General features: G+C 40.5%; 1 protein-coding gene across 2 annotated transcripts in view; it reads right to left on the bottom strand.

Annotated features, from left to right (window-relative positions):
• Positions 1 to 936: 936 nt before the first annotated feature.
• MCF2 (MCF.2 cell line derived transforming sequence) overlaps positions 937 to 24,019 on the bottom strand; it is a 93,582-nt gene continuing 70,499 nt past the window's right edge. Inside the window, exons 21-30 of one of the 2 annotated variants that reach the window (XM_087859431.1) lie at positions 19,361 to 19,453; positions 18,427 to 18,552; positions 17,531 to 17,752; positions 11,151 to 11,243; positions 10,004 to 10,082; positions 9,376 to 9,442; positions 6,436 to 6,545; positions 4,879 to 4,991; positions 2,547 to 2,659; positions 937 to 1,639 (exon numbers count right to left, since the gene is read on the bottom strand). In XM_087859431.1, coding sequence (XP_087715557.1) covers positions 1,528 to 1,639; positions 2,547 to 2,659; positions 4,879 to 4,991; positions 6,436 to 6,545; positions 9,376 to 9,442; positions 10,004 to 10,082; positions 11,151 to 11,243; positions 17,531 to 17,752; positions 18,427 to 18,552; positions 19,361 to 19,453 — 1,128 coding nt within the window. In that variant the 3' untranslated portion in view covers positions 937 to 1,527. Of the gene's footprint in view, positions 1,640 to 2,546; positions 2,660 to 3,270; positions 4,992 to 6,435; positions 6,546 to 9,375; positions 9,443 to 10,003; positions 10,083 to 11,150; positions 11,244 to 17,530; positions 17,753 to 18,426; positions 18,553 to 19,360; positions 19,454 to 24,019 lie in introns of those variants that run through there. The other variant, XM_045805121.2, reaches the window with a different exon arrangement.

Raw genomic sequence — 24,019 nt, 5'->3', positions numbered from 1 at the left:
TTGTCCCATGCGTTCTTTGGAGGTATGTCATTTAATATCCAGAGAGCTACAGATATCGATTTCTTTTTTTTTCTTTTTAAGTAGGCTCTGCGCCCAACATGGGGCTTGAACTCACGACCCTGAGATCAAGAGTCACATGCTCTACTGACTGAGGCAGCCAGGCGCCCCCAGATATCAATTTCTACTATAATGCTTTTTAAGACTTTATATGATTGCACTCTTCTGAAATGTATTGAGACTTATTTTAATGACCCAGCTTATGATCTATCTTGGTGAATGTTCCATGCATACTTAAAAGTAATGCTGTATTCTGCAGTGTTGGGTGTAGGTTTTAAGTAAATGTCAACTAGTTCAGATATGTCAGATTCTTCTGATTACTAATTATTTAAATAATTCAGCAATTCAATAATCATCCAAATAATTCAACAACTGGGGTGCCTGGGTGGCTCAGTCGATAAAGTGTCCAACTTTTGTCTCAGCTCAGGTCTTTTTTTTTTTAATGTTTTTTTATTATATTATGTTAGTCACCATACAGTATATCCCCGGTTTCAGCTCAGGTCTTGATCTCAGGGTCATGAGTTCAAGCCCCACATTGGGCTCCAAACTGCGCGTGGAACCTACTTAAAAAATAATAATAATTCAACAACTGGTACAGAAAAACTCTGAAAGGTGATCCAGATTTAGATCACCTAAAAAGAAAAAAAAAACGAATAAGAAGTGACCCTATTTGTGGGGCTCCCATATGTCTGGATATTTATATTGAGCCCTGTCACCTGTAGATTTTGTTTCATGTCATAAATGAAATTCAGAACCAAAAAAGTCACTCCCGGTGTATCAGATTCATTTCAACCCAGTGTACCATTACCCAGACTTCTAATACAAGTCCAAAACTAGGAATTCAAAGGAAGTATGTGCACGTGATAATAATCTTGTTCACAAAAAAGTCTGGGTTTTTTTTTTGATACCTCTTTATAGATAGTTCAGTATTACTTAGGGGGGAAACATACAAGAATACTGGTTTATTTTAAAATCCAGAAATTTTCTGTATTAAGGTTTGAGTTCATAGAAAGGAATATCAGGTTAGCACTCATTGCTTCATACTACCTTCATACATTAAGCCTTGGACATAGACATGGGTGTGTGCGCGCACACATGTGCGTGTGTGTAGCTGAAAACTACCATAAGGAAATAACGTGCTCTTAGAAGTGGGTGGAAACACACTGGCAAAGCATTCTTAGACATTAAGGCTGGTACCTTAAAAGCACATCATCGGTATTTAGCTCCGAAGGATCTCTTACAAGACACCACAGTATCTGAAACTCTCTTCCATACCTATCAACCGTGTAGGGAAAAGTTTAACATGTTTTAAAAATCTTTCTTCGTTAATTTAAAACCGTTACAGGAACAAATTCAATCCCAGCAAACGTAACAGGCTTGCAGCTCTGTTTCTAAGTGCAGAGAAGTTCAACTGCGTCCTTGGTAGAGCGTTAAAAGTTTTAGCCTTTAAACAGATAGAATACAGTCTGTTCATATCATACCTGTCACTTTGGCATTCCGAAACCTATAGTCACCAATTAAAATCTGCGCAGTGCTCCCTGGAATCAGACCTTCTTTTCTTCTGTTTAGATTTTTCACCAACCTAAATAATAAATGAATTAGGAGCCAACAATGGTAATGTAAGGTAATAAAAAACAAATACATCGCATTGCAGTTCAAATTTTCACAAAGTTATTGCATGTATTCAACGACCTTCATGACCTTGTGCTTGAGTCCTTTGAGTAGCCTACAAAGGACTTAGGTTACTAGCAAAAATGGTTATTACTTTAATGATCAGTCATTACTTCTCAACCACGTGTGTACTCTTCCGCCTTAGGGTCAAAGTACACAGTCAATGTAGCATTTCAGTTCAAGTTATTGACACAACAGAGACAGAACTATTTCACATAAAAGTTCCAAAAGATTTATGGAAGCTTCATCCAGTGCCCTTCCAAATAGTATTTCCTTCCTGCTCTGGGTTCTCTATATTTACACAGTATACTTGGCAGAACCATCTTTGCAACTGGTGCTGTATGCAGTCGAATGCATCAGAATAGAATGGTGAGACTAAAAAGTCAATATTTGAATTGATAAAGAGAAGGGTGGCTATGTTATCGAGTAGCAAAGCATGGTTCCTGGCACATAGTGGGCATTCACTAAAAATGTGATGAATTCATGAATGACTTAAGTGACCGAATGTAGTATGAACTGTAGCCATTACCAAGCCAGATCTATCAGCTGAAATGTCTGAGCCAAAGGTAACCCACAAAAGAGCATGCAGACTCATAGCATTTCATTCTTTCAAAGCATTTTTCACTCACCAAAGGTTAACATTCCTTTCAGTGAGCTATATAGGCATAGCTGAAGCAATGAAAATGAAACACTGATAAGAAATGTGATATTTCTGCTTCTTGACACCGTATAACAAAGATACACGTAAAGCAGAACATCTGATTAGATATCTGTGTGCCCCCAGCGGAGGTCAGCATAAGCACTGAGAACACACCTACCATTGACCTTCAGCATCTTCATGGAGAAACTGAATGACATCTCCATTTCTAATCAGGAGGTCTTCTGGGCCCCTCTTCCTACAATCTGCTAGGGCTTTGTATTTGCCTGGAGACTGGAAGGTTGTTTTGAAAAATTACATTACCAATGTGACTGTACAACAGCGTGCATAACTATATGTTCTGTGATGTACAGAACGCACTCTTTACTTCAGTGGTTAACAGTGGTGGCTACAGTGGCTTGGGCGGGAACGAGCAAACACAGAGCGGGACGTGTGTTTCTTGAACCTGAAGAATTCATTTTTATTCGCAAAAAAAAGAGAATTACACAAAAAATAACAAACCATGACTAATTTAACTTATTATATGAATTATAAGCAAAAACTCAGAAAAAAGCCCGGCATGAAAACAATTTTTAAATACTGTTATTTGTAAACTACGTTCATGGAAAATTTATCTAGGCACATAGGAAAGGCAGCGGTCCTGAACAAGGACCCACTAATGCCCTCAAAAGGATTTCTGGGATTTGTATCATTTTGCACAGGTGAAAATAATAAGCACGAAAGTTCTGGGTCCAATAAAAGCATACTCAACCACACTGTTGTGCTTTACTTGGCCTTAATCTTTTGGCAGCTATAATTTGAACTTGATTCATTAATAAGTTAAATTATCCAAGGCACACCAATTGCACTTCGTTACAAAGTAGAGAGAGAAAAAACAAAATTTTCAAGTCCAAAAATATTCTTTTTTTAAAAGATTTTATTTTTAAGTCATCTCTACACCCAACGTGGGGCTCGAACTCACAACCCTGAGATCAAGAGTCACATGCTCCCCCAACTGAGCCGGCCAGGCACACCAAGTCCAAAAGTATTCTGAGATGAGGATTTTTCTAGCACAGTATCTTACACATTGATTACATGAATTTAAAAAAGAGTACCATAGCTAACAATCTTTTAAATGAAAGAATTATGTGACGTCGAATCTGTGCACATGCAAAGGAGTTAACCTGAAAACAATATCCACATCACTCGGGCTTAAACGTCTTCTGAGCAGTATTTTTAGTAAATGGGCCATTACATAGAGTAGCTTCGTGGAATTAGGAGCCGTCTCCGACACACACCTCTCCAAGGAAGGCAGCACCCATTCTTTCTTAGTTTTTGACTTGACAAAGTGAGGCTAAGAGAGCAGCTCCTTCCAACCTGTTTTGCTTCTTGGTTTTGGGGATATTCTGGGGGGGAGGCTGGTAGGGGTGATAGGATCTAGAACGCACCGTATTGCTCTTTTGTATGTGTTCTTTAGTAGCACAAGTCGGGGAATGGTGGCGAGAAGGGAGAGCTTATGGGGTTTTCTACATTCCCGTCTGCGAGGATTAAGGGAATCTACAATACTGCATACGTATTTGCTGACTCAAGACCCAAACTGGCTTCCTCTGGTTTTCTGCTCACATCGGAACAACGGCCTCGCCCATCCTCACATAGAATTCATGAGGGAAACTACCGTACACATGTGTTACAGTCACTGCATTATTAAGAGAAAGAATATTCTGTTACTTTTTTAAAGAAAGCATCCCAGAGTTGACGCTATGCAGCTTTGCGGCTCTCCGCGCCACTACTCCCTTCCCCCGACGTTAGAACTGCCAAACTGAATGTGTTCCTCTGAAGGGCACCACGAAGCAGTCCACTCCCAAGCGGCACTCCCACCCTCCGGGCTGCTGACTTCAGGAAATTGTAGGTAAACCCTCAACGGTCCTAACCCACCCCCCAGTAATCTACTGCACACTACGTCTTCTACCAGTTACTTTTACCCTAACGCAAACTCGTCTAGTTTTACGCGGCGCTCCCTTGCTCCGTTATGCCGATTTGGTATCCTTAACACGTGTTCCGGCAGCCCACGAAAATATATTCCCCAGATGTTATCAAGTAGTTTCATCTGTGTAAAGTTTATTCCCTAGATCTGCCAATCTGGAATCTAAGCTGATTTTTAAAGTATATCTGACTCTCCTTTCTTCTCTGATTTTATCTCCCATGCTTACATTGAAAACACAGTGAAGTTCAAGTAAAGATAAAACTGGTCGATGTACAGAGACTGGAATGGTGGACCATTTGTCTCATCAGCTTCAGTGGGAGCGCCACGTATAGCTCAGACCAGTTCTTGCAGACAGAAGCGCTTACTACTGAATGTCCGTGATAGGACAGGTTTCGGATCTTTTGCCAGTGAAATCTACCTAATGACCTCGAGGACACGGACAGAAGACTGCCCCCACGTGCCTGCCTACTGCGTCAGTAATACTGCCCCGAGAGTTTTTATTTACTTATTTGAATATGCCATCACCAACCATTAAGGGTCTTTCTTCTTCTTCATTGTCATCGTAAGAAGTGTAGAAATAGTTGCTTGACCATTCCGCGGGGTCTTCAGAGATTTCCGCAGGTGAGGACATCTGGGTCCAAACTATAAGAAAAACATGGAAGGGGGTGGTTATTTAATGGTGCTGGTCCAACACAGGGAGAGAAGTAAAATTAACTGTAATAATCAAGGCTGTCACCTTCAATGGTCCAAGAAGAGTATCTTTATATAATAAAATCTCCGATTAGCCTGTACTATTTTAGAATTTCTGATATTTCAGAAAGGGCCTGGAATGTCATATGCTCCTTTTACTTTTTAGGATGGTTTCAAGTTGGAGTTGGTGGGGCAGTTATTAAAAATAGTACGTTAAACAATATTCCAGAGAATATTTACCCTTTCTTACATAAAATAATCCCTTCCCAAAATTTTTTCTAGGATATTTTTATTGGTCCTACTCAAATAGCACTTAGAACATCCTACCAAGTAATATTTTTGACTTGTCTTATCTCTCTTATTAGGCCGAGACCACGTGTTATGCATTGTGTATGTTCTCTAAGAGCCTTATGTGTAAGAGGAGCTTAATTCATAAAATATATTGAATTGGTACAGATTAAGCAATCTAACATAGGCAGAGAATGAACAGAATCTCATCTTGGCCACACTAAACTATTCCTGTTGTCTTGGAAAAGTCATGTCAAGTTTTTCTGACTTGGTTTCCTCATCTGCCGAATGAAGGCACTGGTCCCAGGCTCTCTGCTGACTGCTCAGGGGGCCACCGCACAGATGACCTGAGGGAAGTGCCTTTCAGTTGAACAAGACTGTCATCACTTGTTTCTCTTCAACTAGTAGAGAACCTGGGTTGTGCAGGTGATCCTGCCGGGTGCCTCTACGGCACCTTGCACTTCCCTGTTGTAACACTTATCACATTTAATTTTAAATTGCTTGTCGAATTCTCTTTCTACCCTCCTGGCTTCGTAGGGATGGCAGCTGAGCATCTCTTAATTAGACTGTATGCGAAAGCTCTGCACAGTTCCTGGCACCTGGGCTGTGTTCTATTTGTTGAATTAAACACCTTGTTTGAAATCAGCTTGAATGATATAAGGTGCAAAAGAAAAACAAATGCTCCAGCTGTAAGTGACTCCTCTCTATTTGGGACAGCTATGGTGCATGTGTCTTACTCATCTTTGTACTATGCAGCAGGGGTTCCCACACTTGAGCATGCATCAGAAAGAATCACATGGAAAACGTTGTGAACTCACAAATGGCTGGGTCTCACTCCCAGAGCTTCTTTCTCAGAAGGTCTGGGGCAGACCCAGAGAATCTGCCTTCCTTACAAGTTCCCCTGTGATGCCCACGCTACTGGACAAGCACCCACCTGCAGTGCCCACCAGGGTATCTGGCGTGTGGAAAACGAAAGGGCCTTATAAAAATGGCTGAACTCTGGTTTCTTTATACAAAGGTAAGAGAGAGGTAGGTTTTCCGACCTCACAATGGCAGAAAACAACGTGCAGAGCCACGAGCCTCGCCTCGCTAGGGCGGCGACGCATACCTGTGTTAGCTTCAGCCGGAACCGACGCGACTGCCTCCCGGATGTCGGCCATAGCGCCACTGCGTTCCGGTTCCGCTTCCTCGGCACCCAGGAAAGATCCGTGCTGCCTTCTGAGATAGTAAAGGTGTAAAAATAAGTCTTTTATCCGGTTTAAGAATAACAAGACACTAAAGATGATATTTTTTCCCACTGATACCGTGTGTTAAGAACGTCCTCTGAGAATCATTCAAGCCTGAGCTGATTTCCCCCTTAATTTATGTCTCTAGAATGATAGTTCACAATATAACAAAAGCTTAAATTCTAGGATCCAAGCCAGCAAGGTCTCTCTCTAACATGCAAGGAAAAAATGACTGCCTTCTGGACCCACAGCAGGTATACTGTTTAAAATTCCTATTGTGTGTTGTATTATATACTTGAAACTTGCTAAGAGCTAGATCTTAAGTGGTCTCACCAGACACACACACACACACACACACACACACACACACACACAAGGATGGTTGGGATTAATAATTCACAATGCATATGTATATCAAATCAAGTTTTACTCTTTAAATATATACAAATTTTAAGTGTCAACTCTAATACAGTTGGAAAAATGTAAACAAAAAAATCCCATAAAAAGAGGAATTTATTGGTTCGTGTAACTGAAAATCTAAGGATTAAGGCTGAACACATAGAGATCCAGATGCTTAAATAATGTCATCGGAAATCTATTTCATCATTGTTCTCCCTCTGTGTAGGTTCCCATCCCTGCTGCCCTGTTTTCCCCAGTCACATGTGGAAAGAGAAAAAGCTCAGAGGCTTAAATAGAATTTTTCATTTCAAAGGACAAAACCTCCTCCCTGATAGCTCTGATAAAAGTTGTGGAGATGCCCATCATGGCCTAGGTTGGTCTACATGTCCATTCCTGAACAGAAGATAATAGTCTGATTGGTTGGGGTGCCTAGGTGGCTCAGTTATTAAGCGTGGGCCTTCGGCTCAGGGCGTGACTCCGGCATCCTGGGATCGAGCCCCACATCGGGCTCGCTGCTCCGCTGGGAGCCTGCTTCTTCCTCTCCCACTCCCCCTGCTTGTGTTCCCTCTCTCACTGGCTGTCTCTATCTCTGTCGAATAAATAAATAAAATCTTTAAAAAAAATAGTCTGATTGGTCATCTGAGCCATATGGGCTGAAGAACAGAGGAGATTCTTGAAGGGAAAGTCAGAAAGCTATATATAAAAAAAAATCCCTGTTGCTTGCTGTATGATCTTTTAACCTTAGTGAATTAGGTAAGGTGTATATAAATGATGCTGAAACTTAATCTGATTAATACTATTGGGCTGCAGCACCTACTGTAAAGTCCATTACTATATGAAATCTAAAGACTTTCCTTCCATAATTTATGACAAAAAATTGAGTATTGTGACTCTGGAAGATAAAGACTTCCACTGTGACTTTTAAATGATCTTTCTAGAGCCTCAGATGAACCAGCACACTTTGATCCTGATTTTAAGCTACCTCTGAAAGATAACATGTGGCAAGGAGAAAAAGAGCATTTTTATTTTATTTTAAATTTTTTAGAAGATTTTATTTATTTAAGTGAGAGAGAGAGAGAAAACACAAGCTGGGGGTAGGAGCAGAGGGAGAGGGAGAAGCAGACTCCTTGCTGAGCAGGGAACCTGATGCGGGGCTCAATCCCAGGACCCCAGGATCATGACCTGAGCCAAAGGCAGACGCTTCACTGACTGAGCCACCCAGGTACCCTGTTATTTTAAATTTTTTTTAAAGAAAGAGAATTTGGGGGGGCACCTCGGTGGCTCAGATGGTTAAGTATCTGATTCTTGATTTTGGCTCAGGTCCTGATCTCAGGGTCGTGAGATTGAGCCCCGTGTCAGGCTCTGCATTCAGTGTGGAGTCTGCTTAAGGCTCTCTCTCCCTCACTCCCTCTCCCTCTCTCCCACCCCCTCCTTCCTGCCTCTCTCCCTCTCAGAAAAAAAAATTAAAAAATTTTTAAGAAACCATTCAGTGATCCCTGTATCACGCAGATGCTACATGGTGAATTTCTGTACAAAGGCTGTGGAATCAGTATGGGGATTCTTTCCACATACATGCACTTGTTCTATGGGCAACTCCGCCTTTTAGGATTCCTAGAGGCAGAATATGAAGACATCTCTAAACCAGCAGCAGTGCTATCCTTTAGGACTGCTACCTTCCTCAAAGACTTCATGGTTGCATGCAGGCACAGTGCCCTCCCAGGATCCCTCCCTCCTCTCTGACCACATAGAAAGAGAGGCCAAGTTGCCAGCCAGCGGTCTCCATCTAGGGACAGTGGAGCTGCGGGGCCAGCAGTGACTGCCAGTACTTCATCATTCTAACCACTCTCTTTCTCCAATCAGATGGAAGGTGACCAAAAATATTTTGAAGAGAAAACCATGAGTGCAGCCACTTTTCACCTACACACCCCTCCCCCCTATGATATACCAAGAACAAAGCATTTGTGATCATGTTTAAAAATTAGCCCAGGGGTGCCTGGGTGGCACAGCGGTTAAGCATCTGCCTTCGGCTCAGGGCGTGATCCCGGCGTTCTGGGATCGAGCCCCACATCAGGCTCCTCCGTTATGAGCCTGCTTCTTCCTCTCCCACTCCCCCTGCTTGTGTTCCCTCTCTCGCTGGCTGTCTCTATCTCTGTCAAATAAATAAATAAAATCTTGAAAAAAAATTAGCCCAAACTCTCATATTATTTTTAACATCAAGGGGAACAATGGAATAATGATTAAGGACTATCAGGCTCCAGGTGTAAGGATAGAGCTGAGAAGATGATGCATTTAAGGAATCTGATGAGTTATTGCTAAAAGGGAGGGTAATCTGTGTCTGAACTACTTGATAAGGACGCTGTCTCCTGTACATACGGGAAGCAGAAGATTGCAAGCGTGATATTTCTTAAAGAATAATCACTTACTCATCATTCCGCTGAGAAGAAAGCTGATCCTGTTCTGTTAACGGATTATGTTGCTTTCGTTTTTTAACTGTGAAATAAAACAAAGCTTATGGAAGCATCACTGAGAAGCCATGCTTCTTCCTTGGAAACCAACATCCTTCACATGAGCAAGTGCACGCACGCACACACACATACACTCCGTTCCCGTTAGAGTTAACCTTCGCGGACTTGAAATAACCAGAGGAAAGCCCGGTCTGGATTTCAAATATGGAAAAGGACTAGACCGTGTAATATTTTCTCAGGAAATTCAAGCTTATGACTATAACCATCACCATGCCAGCACTACCAAGCACTGATTCCTTGAGGCCTTCGGAAAAGTTGACTCACGAGAAGGACTTAGAATTAATTTAACAGAGTTTGTTCGCTGTATTACTTTGCAAGTGCTTTGCAAGCACCGGAGTTCACTTTCTAGTGTAAAGTTCATTCTCCAAAATAGTTTAAACAACCCCTCAAATCTTGATCTTCTTCAAATTAGTTTAACAAACCCTTTTGTTATAGTCTAAAGTAAATATCAGCCCCATTCCCTGTACCAATCAATTATCACAAAACCTGAGTTAACGAGCTATCACTGTACTTATTCTGAAGTTACCTGTCATAAGTTCCTGTTGCTTCAGCAAAATACTTCTTATTTCTTTTAACCATGTCATCTTCACGTCTACATTCGGAGCCTAAGGATTTTAAAAGGGGGCGGGGAGGAGAGGACATGTTTCCTTTGAAAAAGAACCTTTATAATAAAACAAATATCACTACATATATCAAGCATGACCTACATCTTAAACCACCATATTCAAACTCTACCATTTTGCTTCTTAAAACTCCTAAGAAGCAAGTAAGTAGACATCAGTTAGATGAAATAATAGTCAAAACTCTTTTGAGACTGCCCTTAAAAAATAATGCTCAGAGAAAAAGTGAAATATAATCTAACTTCTTTTTTCTTTGTAGAAGGGTTCTTTTATATTTTGTATTTATTTTATTGGGGGGGTCCTTTTAAAACTATAAATGCTTTTATGCTTAATTTTGGTAAAATAAAACAAGTTCTCCTGTTTCTGAAAAGACAATGTGCTGCAATCTTGATAACTTACAAGTTTGTAGAAGGATAGCAAGAAGTCTTATATCTAAATCAAGCCAAGAAAATGTATTTCTATGGATTCTAATCACCTAATACAGAATTAAAACAAAGAAAAAACAGTGAGCATTTTTGACAGATAGCAGCACATCTGCCTGTCACAAGTCATGATACCAATACTTATTGAGATGACAGCATCCTCTTGAAATTTTCTCATTCCTCTCCCCTTCCCTGAAACAGATTGGACCTCACAGCCCATCAGGCCAGGACTTTAAGCATATTTTTATTTTTTGCATTGTGATAAGTGTACTCTTAAGCATATTTTTGAAGACAACGATCAAACGTGAACTGTCCCATCCCTGTGTCCCGCGATCAGAATGCCAAGCACAAGAGGAACTCGGAACCATTCTCAGTCGGTAACTCTAGAAACCTGATGGGGACAGAGAAGCACCTGCCATGTTCTTGGCGATCAGTTAGAGTCGGTAAGTATCCTGGTGTAGTTGTAAAACTGTGTAACTGCATCACAAAGAATATTAAATAATCGTTAAGTGACCTAGATGAAAGGAATGAGAACTTTCATAATGTACCCAACATTGTTTTTGTTTGCAAATTCAGACTTTTGTGTCTTAATGGAGGTTATGGTTTCTAGAATAATATTTCAAAGACCAACCTGGACAATATAAACTTCTTCCTTGCCAGCATACCAGATTTCAAACTTGCGGTTATCTCCTTTTACGTATTCGGTGACGCCGACTTCATCCATCTATAATATTTTGGTCAAAATCATCATGAGCGTTTTACTTGGAATATGAAATTACATTAAATCTACCCCCATCATCTTCTAAGTGAACCAGAATTTCTCACTTGGCAAAATACACATTTTATATTCAAGAATATGAAATGACAAGTACAATCACAGCCCTGACTATTTAAACATTTTCGCTGAACCATGCAGTTATAGCATAGATTACATGTTCCATTCCATTGATCGAAGCAAATGCCATAAATCTGAACATCCAACTAGTCCCCCTAAGATTGAATCCTACTATAAATTAACTGCACACGATTAAAACAAATTATCGTGTCAAACACAGGACTAAAAGTAATTAAACATCAATAAAAGAGCTCATCTAAAATTAAGTTAAATGGTTAATTTTAAAAATCATTTGTCAGATAAGTTTATCTTACAGATCATTATTTATCTCTATAGAAGTTTTATAAGTGATAAACATCCAATTTATGGGGTGAGGGAAAACCAGCTGGGTACGCAAGGCTCCCCTCTATTTCTACCAACCTCTCAGCTTCTCTAGAAAACAAATGATCTCTCATAGGAAAGTGAGATCTTCTTGTAGCCAGTGAAATTTTTATAGGCAATATCCCTTCCTGATCATGATTTTTCTTCTACGTGTGATTGTGCAGAGCACAAACTCTTCCATTTTCTTTCATCCTGTGCTGCTAATAGCTTGGTTAATTCCATTTTGAGTAATTTCCCTCCCTCATACACACATTCTTTTAGTCCTCTTCTGCCTCCTCTTTTTGTTCAATTCCAGTCGAATTATCTAAAGGAATATCTCACTCTCTCTTCCGTTTACAAGTCCCCCAAACGGCCCTAACAAGAGCTGATAAGCATTGAAAGTACTGCTAGTGAGAGCACATATCAAGGGAAAGAAAAGGGACTGTGCTTAGAAATGAAATACGATCTATACATATAAGAGTCTCTGAATGCAGTCAGCAGTTACTTCCAGAACCTCCAAAAATATCTTCATATTCCTACTCAATTGCTCTAGCTAAACCTACTTTTGCTCAAGCATCAGGATTTAAGATAAATAATAATCTCATGTTCAATCTCTATTTCAATTGCATTTCAACACATACTCTTCTCTTGATAGCGTAAGCTGCATAGGATGCGGGGCTCTGGAGTCTGAGAGGCCTGCATTGGAACTTCATCACCGACCATTACGAGCTCTGTGTTCTGGTGCAAGTGCTTAACCTTTGTGAACTACAGTTTTCTCAATTATAAAATGGGAAGAATATCTACTACACAGAGTTGATTAAGGGATTACATAGCTTGCATTAAATGTCTAGATCATATAATGAGGTTTTTTAAGCATACGAGTTTGCTTTCTAAACTTTCCCTTATTTGAATTGCAAAATAGTTTTGTGATTTTTCATTGTATACATATAGCACATCGTTATAGATTAAATGAGCTTTTTGGGGGTGCCTGGGTGGCTCAGTCGTTAAGCATCTGCCTTCGGCCCAGGGCGTGATTCCAGAGTCCTGGGATCGAGCCCCGCATCGGGCTCCCTGCTCGGGCTCCCTGCTCTGCTGGGAGCCTGCTTCTTCCTCTCCCACTCCCCCTGCTTGTATTCCTTCTCTCGCTGGCTGTCTCTCTCTCTGCCAAATAAATAAATAAAATCTTTTTAAAAAAATTTTTTAAATGAGCTTTTTTGAGTTACCCTGGAAATCTAACCATAATGTCTATCAGGCAATATTGTCCTGAGTTCCAAACAATGCACTTACTTCTTGCACTGGAATACAATCCAATTGTATTTTGGGGCTGTATATATTTTCTCAAATAACAAACTATAAAGGTTTTATTGAAAGGCTTGTAAATGTTATTAAATGTTACTATACCACGAATTGTTCACTATACCATGAAATTCACTCAGTTTTAGAATCTAGAGGCAGTTAAAGGTCTAACTATATGAGTATAGTTACATAATATACAATATAATACATATTAGAATATAATAAAACAAGATAACAAGGCTGATTTTATAGTCACATCCTAATTGTGGCCTCTGCCTTATCTTTCACATTTTCATTGATATTCCCGGTAGCTATGAATATAAATGCTTTCTCATAAAGCATTTGATCTGAAGACATCACAGTGTGTCAAGGGTTGAGGGCTGCAACTTTTAAACCTAATTTTTTGCCCTCAAGGTAGTGTAAAGATGTCAAACACCTTGTTAAAAGTCACCTGGTGGGTCACGAACTCTGCAATTATGACCAACAACTATCAATCTTAAGACTTGTATTTATATCTCTGGAATAGAGTTTATTTACTTCTTGGGTTAGTATAATTTTAAAAATTGATCTTGAATCACATTAACAAAAAGTACAGCTAAACTTAAGTGCTACGAAGCAGTTAGAAGCAAGATACTGGGCATACACCAGTAACGTGGCTGTATCTTAACAACAGTTTCTGAGACAAGAGTAGAAAGAAAAAGAGGACTATAACGGAATACAGTTTATGAAAATTAAACTGGATGTGCACAGAACATTAATATGCATTTAACGAAAACACACACGCTGAAGCACATACATCAAATAAGTCGCAATGGTTGCTAAAGGGTAGAGAGGAAGTTAAGTGTGGAGAATAAGGAATGAAGGAAGGAATAAAAGAAGCAATGCATAAAACACCAGGCCTTCCAGCATGGTGCAGTAATGAAGCATGGACTCTAGAACCATCTGCCTGGGTTTGAATCTGCGCTGCGGAACTGACTAGCTATGTGCTCTTGGACAAATTACTCACTTCTCTGGAACTTTCCCACCTTCAAAATGGGGTTAGTAATCGTTTCTACTTCATATAAAGTTGCTGTGTGTGTTCCATGAGCTAGCATTGTTATTTATAAACACTTAGAACAGTTTCTAGCAAATAGTGAGCACTGCGTGTATGTTTATTAACTTTAGAAAAAGGATGATGATAATAAATGAATGAAGTGAGGAATGTGAAGAACTCAAATCTCGGCATCTGACCGTGACCTTAAGGCCTTTCCTTGGCATGGAAGTGGCCGGCTTCAGATATAGCACGCAACCATCAGGCCGTGGGGTTCTAGCCTCATAGGATGACGTCAAGACAAGAGTCCGCTAAAAGGGACAGGGAAGCGGCTCAGCAGCGGAGAGCATTCTGCATCCATCCTCTCTAACCAAGGAGAAAACTCTGAAACCAGTAAGCCCAATGGTTATGTCACACGCTGACTAGTACTGCTGGCCAGGACTTAATCCTGGAATCTCACTGTAAAGGAAGCAAGAGGGTAAGCAGAGCGAGGCTTAAGAAATCGCCAAACTTCCATCTTTCCCTGTCAGCAGGATCGCCATTTTCCTAGTACACCTGGCATAAATCTTTGCAGGCATCACTGAATAATCTTTTTTTATTAAAAATGCTGGACGTGGGGCATCTGGGTCCCTCAGGTCATGATCTCGGGGTCCTGGGATCGAGTCCCACGTCAGGCTTCCTGCTCAGCGTGGAGTCTGCGTCTCCCTCTCCCTTTGCTACCCCCTCTCCCTGCCGCTCGTGCTCGCTTGCTCTCTGTCGAATAAATAAAATCTTTTAAAAAAATGCAACGCATTATTGGGAAACCAAAGAAAAATCAGACTGATTTTTGTTCTTTCAACTGTCAGATATTATTTCTTTCCTGTATCTAGTAAGCCACCAAGCCCATCTGTCCAACTTGCACTGAAATGTTTCTTGCAGCTATCCCACCGTTTCCACGGTAACCATTATAGTTTGAATTCTCATGACTTGGTTCCCTCATACCAGTCCCTCCTTACTCTAATGTACTTTAGAAACATTCTGTTGCCCATCATTGTGACAAATTAAAGGTAAAAAAAAAATCAATACACACCGGAGATCCTACATCAGGTATCGACTAGGTCACTCCACAAATACAGAGTTAACCAAATGCATTTGGGTCCAACATGCCTATGGAGATCAAGTCTCTTCCCCAGAAAGAGATACATAGACAGCAAGAGATCTAAACCCTGGCTGAGGTCAACTATAAAATCTTGGTTCTCGGTCAATGTTTATTAGAGACATAAAATGGAACCAATGGAGATTTTGGGGACTTGAGGGTAGGTTGTTAATAGCAAAGGAGCAACTGGGCATTTGTTGTGAAAACAGCAAGTTTTAAGGGAACATGACAGCAGGGCAAGTCGACAGTAGGAACAAGTCCGAGGCGTAAGTCTGGGCAGGAATTGTGTTATGAACAGCATGGGACCGCTGAGCTTCAGGGGAGAATCAAAAGCAGGGCCTGCTTCTCTGGCAGACTCCTGACACAAACACGTCAGGACGCACTGCTTGTCCTCTTTATCACCGCTGCTGAAAACGTCATCGATTCTCTAACGGCTGCCAACAACGAAAAAACATGTTCATAACAAATGACTCAAGTAATGGTGGTTGGGGAATTGAGGTAATAGTTTTCTCTATTTTCCAATTTTCCTATAACCAATATTATATGGCTTTTACACTTTATTTTTATTTTTTATTTTTTTTCAAGATTTTTATTTACTTATTTGACAGAGATAGAGACAGCCAGCGAGAGAGGGAACACAAGCAGGGGGAGTGGGAGAGGAAGAAGCAGGCTCCCAGCGGAGAAGCCTGATGTGGGGCTCGATCCCAGAACGCCGGGATCACGCCCTGAGCCGAAGGCAGACGCTTAACCGCTGTGCCACCCAGGTGCCCCTTACACTTTATTTTTTTAAAGATTTTATTTTTAAGTAATCTCTACACCCAGCGTGGGGCTTGAACTCACAACCCCGAGATCAAGAGTCGCGCTTAACTGACGGAGCCAGCCAGGCACCCCTGGATTTTACAATTTAAAACTTAAAAGATCATATTAACTAAGTATAAAAAAATATCAAATTCGCCAACTACAGGCTTGTATGAATTGGAAGTTCCTCTCGTCAAATGTCAAAGCCAGCTGGGAATATCACTGGATTGCCTGTGACTCCCTCAAACAACGCTGACCTCATTTTAATACCAGACTAGCATTAGGACAAAAGGATAGTTGTTTGGGTTAGAGGAGAGAAGTCATAGGAAAGAAGATGTGGGCAGGATTCAGCTGTTGGTGGGTTTGGACACCCAGGGGGGGAAGGGCTAAGGAATGAAGGAGGGATACAAAAAGAAAGGTGGGGATGTGCTAAGCACAAAAGTTACCCACTTTTAAATTGCACGGAGGAAAAAGAAGAAGCTCCTTCTTCCTGATCTCTCCCGTACAGTAAAGGCTCCCTGCTACCAAGACCATCAGCTCTACCCAGTACCATTGGTAAGAGAATGCTCATGGGAGAACCTGGCTCACTTCCCATACCTTCATACCGCGCTCTGCAGGACCCTAGGGAGCCGCCTTGGGGACTGCCTGGGATGGGAATGAGGGAGGAAATGAAGCAGATAAGGCTCTGCTCTCCCTCACTCTTATTTCAAAAGTTCTGTGTTAGCTGATTTCAACACAAGACCTCTACTTAAGCTTTTGTGGGCTCAAGGTAGAGGAAGCAGGTGAAGGGTGTTCAAGGGTACTCATTTCCAGTTATAAAATAAAGAAGTCCTGGAGATGGAATGTACAGCATGGTGATGTTATGAATAATACTCTACTGCATATTCGAAAGTTGCTAAGAGAGTAGATCTTAAAAAGCTCTTATCCCAAGAAAAAAAATTGTAACTATGTGTGGCGATGGATGTTAACTAGACTTACTGGGGTGATCGTTTCGCAATATATGCAAATATCACATCATTATGTTGCACACCTGAAATGAACACACTGTTATATGTCAGTGATTCCTGAATAAAAAGATTTCATTTAAAAAAAAGGGGGTGCAGAGAAAGACAATTATCATATGGTTTCACTCATTTATGGAACATAAGAAATAGCAGGAAGATCGGTAGGAGAAGGAAGGGAAGAATGAAGGGGGGATAAACAGAGGGGGGAATGAACCACGAGAGACTATGGACTCTGGGAAACAAACTGAGGGGTACAGAGGGGAGGAGGGTGGGGAATGGGCTAGCCCGGTGATGGGTATGAAGGAGGGCACGTATTGCATGGAGCACTGGGTGTTATATGCAAGTAATGAATCATGGAACTTTACATCAAAAATTAAGGATGTACTGTACGGTGACTAACATAACATAATAAAAAATTATTATTAAAAAAGGGGTGCACAACTAAAGTATAAAACCCACTCATTTCACTTGCAAAGGTGTATAAACTTTTATATATATCTATATATAGATATATAGATATATATAATATGTTACACAATTTAAAGTGTCTTACTTTCAAACAGTGCTTAAAACTGTATGACGGGTATCTATCAGAGCCTTCTCCACTTTCAACACGCCTCTTACAAAAAACGATGGCTTTTTCGTATAAGAAGAGATGCCGCTGCATTGGTTTGAATCTAGCAAAATCCTTCATTTTTGTAGCGCCTTTCCTGTGCCCGATCCAAACACTGAACGCGCCCTGCATGATCATCTTGCCCAGTTCATTTAAGTTTCCCTACGAAGGAAAATCAACACTCATCAGTGTGAGGCACAGCTACGCGCAGAGCTCTGCCATCAACGTGATACTGTTCAGCTTGAGCCACTAAAACCCCGAAACACAATTTGTATGGATTTAAAAACTGTATTCATCACAACTGTTTACATGAACACATGTCCGGTGTCACACAGGTACAGAATGACAGCGGGAAAAAGAGACAGAAGAAACCGCCTTTTCCCTGGCTTCCTGTCTGCATGCGGACGTCTTTCAACTAGGGTAGCTCTCCCCGTCTTCTCAACCCTGATTGGTGACTGACATCTACCAGTGCGAGCATCCCCACCAGGCAGAGCTTACTCTAAAGACTCGATTTTTTTTCTTCCACATTTATCTTGGACTAGGGCAAGCAGCAATTCTGGGCCACTACATCTCCTTAGAAGACCCCAGCAGTTCCTACAAGCAGGCTATCCCAAGGTCGGAGTTGGGGGTAGACTTCTAGGGACAAGGGGAGGATCACAAATCCATTTGGCTACTGATCTGAAGCTAGTTCTTCATTGAGCACTGTCAATAATAATGCAGACATTTGGATCTCCATTTTTCTGCCCTTTTTATTTCTCACTTGGTTCCAGGAGACAAAGAAAGAGATCTTAACATGCTTACCCACAAAACTGCAACGAGCATTAAAATTTACTCACAATATAGCCGTTTATTGCAATCTGATGCATAGAGTCATTAACTGACTTCAGTAAATCCAGCATTGTGTCAAGTGCCTCCTTTAATTGTTCAAACCCTTGGCAGCCTTTGCTATATTTCAGTAGCTCCTGTAATTAGAAGTCAAGAATTAAACTTAATATCAGGCAGATATGAATAGCTGGAGAAAATGAATACATTTTTGGCTAACATGCTTTCAAGGAGGAATTCAAAGACAATGTCATTTTTTTGAGTAATATCTTTCATTTGCTATTTGTCACATTAATACTCTATTTTAACAACTATGTCAAAATTAGGGAAGAAATGGAAGAGTGAGTAAACAGTAGCAAGTAAAGGGCACTCAGTGCTCTTGGAGCTGCAGAAAAGCAGCTATTAGGACGCACTAGAGACTGATTTATAAATAATTACACTTTTTTGGCCCTCTACATGCAACAATTTGTTTTATTTTGCACAGACCATAGAACGTTGTGAACGTGTATTATAGAATTATAAAATATAAGCTCATGGTGCTTACACTTAATGGGACATTTCAGTAACCCTTTCACAGGACACAAGGGGTGGGCCATCTGGAGTTTTCACTGAGAAGGCACACATGAAATACAGTCACAAAGTCTAAGAAATATTAGTTCTTCTTAACAATCGTAAAAGTTCTGCATTCGTTACACATATGCATCAATGTAACTTGTGTGGATAATTAAATAGCTAAAAAGATTCTAGACAGTCTCCGTTTACATCTAGGCATCAGGCACTTGAATTGCCCCAGCGAAGCGAGGGAGCATACTGTTAACTCCAGCCTTCCCACACACCGGGCCTCCCTGCTCCTAGTGCTTCCTCGCCAGCCACTTCCTTTTTAATGGCTTTGCCACACCTGACCCACAGAAGTAAGTAAAGAAAGAAACAAATGCTTCACGTAATTACCTTTAACAATAACTGATATTTAGTGATTCGTTGCACGGGTTTGAGTAAATAGGAATCCAAACCAAGTCTGTGTTTTAATTTTCTTTGACATTCCTGTCATTAAAATATAATTATCAAGAAATTTAAATTAAGACATGCACCTGTGAAAAGGCCAAGTGTTCACTGATTAGACCCAATGCATGCAGGTTTCTTACACCTTGAGGAAAATCTACCAGGAAAGCCGCTGTTATAGACCATATGGAAATTATAAGAGGCCATAAAAGTAAAAAAAAAAAAAAAAAAAACCCTACTGTGAACATTATTTCAAGGATTTGAGAGGTAGAAAATGCTAAAATTTCAAACACTTATAAGTTTTTACATAAAATGCGCATTGATGTGGAATGTTTAAAAGATGAGAAAACAATGAATGGCCAGAGAGGAACATGACTAACGAAACAGGACTGAAAAAATCTATCTAGGAAAATTAACAAAAGGCTCAGCTCCACAAGCCAAGGCCCAGAAAAGAAACAGGTTGTACCAAATATAAATCAAATTGGGTATGAGAGGGAGTTTTTTTTAATATCACAGGAAAAATACAGACCTCATCAACTGGTGCTACAGTTCATCTGATTACTGGCTCACCGCCATGGTAAACATAAGGGTCATGACTTTGGGTCCTGGGAACGCTGTAGGGTCCATAACGATGGCAAGATGGGGCCGATTAGGATGAAATGTGCATTTAAGAAGTACAGAACGCAAAGAGTAGGAGAGGATATACATGTATAAGATCTGGGACCTGCTTCTGGATCTGGATAAAAACCAAATTACAATCTAATGGCTCAGTCAGTGGAGCATACGACTCTTGATCTCAGGATTGTGAGTTTGAGCCCCAAGTTGGGTGCAGAGATTACTTAAAAAAAATCTTTAAAAACAATTCAGTTAGCAACTTATGGTTAAAGATGATGGAATGATACATGCATTTAGCTCTCCTCACTCATAAAGCCCAACTAAAAAGATTTTTTTAAAATTTTTTTTAAAGATTTTATTTATTTATTTATTTGACAGAGAGGGACAGCCAGTGAGAGAGGGAACACAAGCAGGGGGAGTGGGAGAGGAAGAAGCAGGCTCCTAGCGGAGGAGCCTGATGTGGGGCTCGATCCCAGAACGCTGGGATCACGCCCTGAGCCGAAGGCAGACGCTTAACGACTGCGCCAACCAGGCGCCCCAGCCAACTAAAAGGATTTTTAAAAGTCATTTTTACAAGACAAAACGCAAAGTTACAAAGATGGAAGAGGAAAAAACATCAATCAAATACGGAAACTGAAAGCCAAACTGACAAGCGGTAAGCAAGTGAGCACACTAGAGAAGAGTGAATCTCTGGCTGGCATAGGGAAAAGCCAAGGAACAACTAACTCAGTTTCCCCTTCCCCTCCACAAAGACTCCAGAATTACAGACATCAAGTACGTCTGAAAGAGGGAGATGAAGGTGGGTTTGAAAAAAAATATGGTTATTGAAAGTCTGTTTAAGAAGTAGATACTGGGGGGCGCCTGGGTGGCTCAGTCGTTAAGCGTCTGCCTTCGGCTCAGGGCGTGATCCCAGCGTTCTGGGATCGAGCCCCACATCAGGCTCTTCCGCTATGAGCCTGCTTCTCCCTCTCCCACTCCCCCTGCTTGTGTTCCCTCTCTCGCTGGCTGTCTCTCTCTCTGTCAAATAAATAAATAAAATAAAATATTAAAAAAAAAAAAAGTAGATACTGGGCAGGGGAGGATAAAAAAGTAGATACTAACAAGTGTTGGTGAGAATGTGGAGCAATCAGGACCCTCATACACCACCAGTGGGAATGTAAAATGGTGCAGCAACTTTGGAAAACAATCCAACAGTTCTTCAAAAAGAGAGTTACCAAAAAAAAAAAAAAAAAAAAAGAGTCACCAAGCAACCTAGCAATTTCATACCCAGTTATATGGCCAAGAGAAATGAAAATACATATCCACAAAAAAAACTTGTACACAAGAGTTGGAAAAGAACCAAATCACCATCAACTGATGAATGGGTAAATAGAATGTCGGACACCCATGCAGTGGAATGAACAACTGATACACACGCTACAACGTGGATGAACTGCAAACAATGATGCTACGTGAAATCAGTGAAACACAAAAGATCATATATTTTCATTCCATTTATATGAAAGTTCAGAACAGGCAAATCTAGAAAGATAGAAAGTAGCTTACTAATTGCAGAAGGCTATAGGGGTTGGAGGAATGTTGCAAGGTGATTACGAAAAGGTATGGGTGGTTTTTTTGTGCAGTATGAAATTGTTCTTAAACTGACTGCAGTAATGGTTGCACAACATTGGGGATATAGTAAACCTACTTAATTGCACGTTTGAAAGGGGAGAATTATATGGTATTTTCATTACATCTCAATAAAGCTGTTACCAAAAAAAAATGAAATGGGCATAAAAGTGTTTTTAAAAGGGAGAGAAAGGGGACACCTGGGTAGCTCAGTCAGTTAAGCATCCCACTGTTGACTTCAATTCAGGTCATGATCTCAGGGTCATGGGATCGAGCCCCACATCAGGCTCTGTGCTCAGTATAGAGTCTTCTGGAGATTCTCTCTCTCCCTCGGCACCTCCCCCTGCTCCCACACTCGCGCTCCCTCTCCCTCTCAATATATAAGTAAATAAATAAATCTTTATAAAATGTTTAAAATGGCAAATTTTTAAAAAAGGAGGGGACAGAAGGCTCTCAGAAAGCCATGTTACTATGCACGACTGGGTGGCTGCCTCTCCCTCTGGATCGCAGAAGAATGGATGTTTATCTGAAAAGAGTAGAAGGGAAGCCCTTTGAGCTACGGAATACCAGATCCAACTGAAGACAGCGTACCATACTGAACACAAAGAGACTGCTTGGATATTTACATACCAAATTAAAGACTCTCAGCCTTTTCCCCCAACTTGGCTACCAGAACACTGACAAAGAGATCCTTAGTCACCAGGTAACAGACTGGGGAATCTGACCAGCCTGAGAAAGAATTTCTAAAGGAACAGGTGTGGGGATCCCTCCCAGGAAACACCTTGAGACAAATCACTCAACAGTGAGAACCAGGGTCAATCAATGTATATTGCACAGGATAGTTCCAATGAGCTTTTTATTTCTAGGGCTGACTCTGAAGTGGACAAACAAGTATCACTAGACATTTGAGGAAAGTATCTAATATGAGTGACAGGAACAAGATGAAGAAAAAGAAAACACAAAAGCAATGTAAAGACAACAGGAATTACGCGAGAAAGAAAAAAACTATCTTTAGAAGGAAAATCTATTATTATTACCCTCACATAGATAAGTGAAGATACTGAATTCATGAAACAAAAACAGAACATTGAGAGAACAAAAAAGGGCAGAGGCTCTTCAAAATTAAAAACTTAATGGCAGAAACAAAACCCCCAATAAAAGGACTGAAAGACAAATTCCAGAAAACAGAGCAAGACAAAGAGCCAGAAAAGAGAGAGAAAAGATAAGAGAATTAGAGGACTGGTCAGGGATATCAAACATCTGTACAACAGAAATTCCAGAAAGAGAAAATAGAAAAAATTGGGCAAAGAAAAATCAAAGAAAAAAAAATCCAGGTAAATTTGGAGAAGAGGTTCCAAATTCAAAGGGATCACCACAAGACTAACATAATGGATGAAAATAGTGCCAACGTCATGGCACAGCACTGTGAAATTTCTGAACCCTGAAGATAAGAATGTTCCCTAAGCTTTCAGAGACAGGACAAAAATAGCTTACACACAAAGGATCAAAAATCAAAATGGCATCATATTTCTTAACAGCAACACTGGAAGCCAGAAGACAATGTAGCAAATACCTTCAAAATTCTGAGGAAAATTATTTCTTACATAGAATTCTATACCCAGCCAAGCTTGCAATCAAGTGTTAGGGTAGACTTTTGTACACATGCAAGCTCTCAAAACTTTTACCTACCAGGAACACTTTCTCAGCAAAACTACTGGAGAATATGTTCTACAAAACAAGTGAGTGAAACCAGGAAAAGATATGGCACCTAGCAAACAGGGGAGCCTACCCCAAAAGTTATACTCATTAAGATCCCAGGTTGACAGCTGTGCAACAGGTCTAGTGAGTCTCAATGAGCAGATCAGAGAAGTCCAGGAAAGAATAATTCAAAATAAAATTCAGAGAACAGAGAGTATGTTTAACGTACTAAGAAGAGATTTATGTAATTCTCATAACCAGGAGAGATTAGGGTAGAATATGGGAAAGTACCTAAAAAATTAAGCGAGGGGCGCCTGGCTGCCTCAGTTAAGTGTCGGACTCTTGATTTCAGCTCAGGTCATGATCTCAGGGTTGTGAGATCGAGCTCCATGTCGGGTCCACGCTCAGTGGGGAGTCTGCTTCGCTCCCTCTGCCCCTCCCTCTGCACATGCAGGTGCTCACTCTCTCTCTCTCAAATAAATAGATAAGTCTTTAAAAATAAAGAAATGAATAAAACTTTACAAAATAAAAAATTAATAAAAAATTAAGCGAGTAAAAAAGACAATTGCAAGAAAAACAAAAGGGATAGAAAATCAACCATCTGATATCACAGGATTCATCTGAGTATAGGAAGTACATGGTCTTAATAGTTTAACACTGTATATCTATATAACTAAACTCACAACC

Source organism: Ursus americanus, chromosome X, assembly GCF_024610735.1.
Source record: "Ursus americanus isolate L20-20 chromosome X, mUrsAme1.1.p, whole genome shotgun sequence".
NCBI lineage: Eukaryota > Metazoa > Chordata > Mammalia > Carnivora > Ursidae > Ursus > Ursus americanus.
The sequence above is the reverse complement of the archived record's forward strand: the minus strand, read 5'-3'. Positions and strand labels throughout refer to the sequence as shown.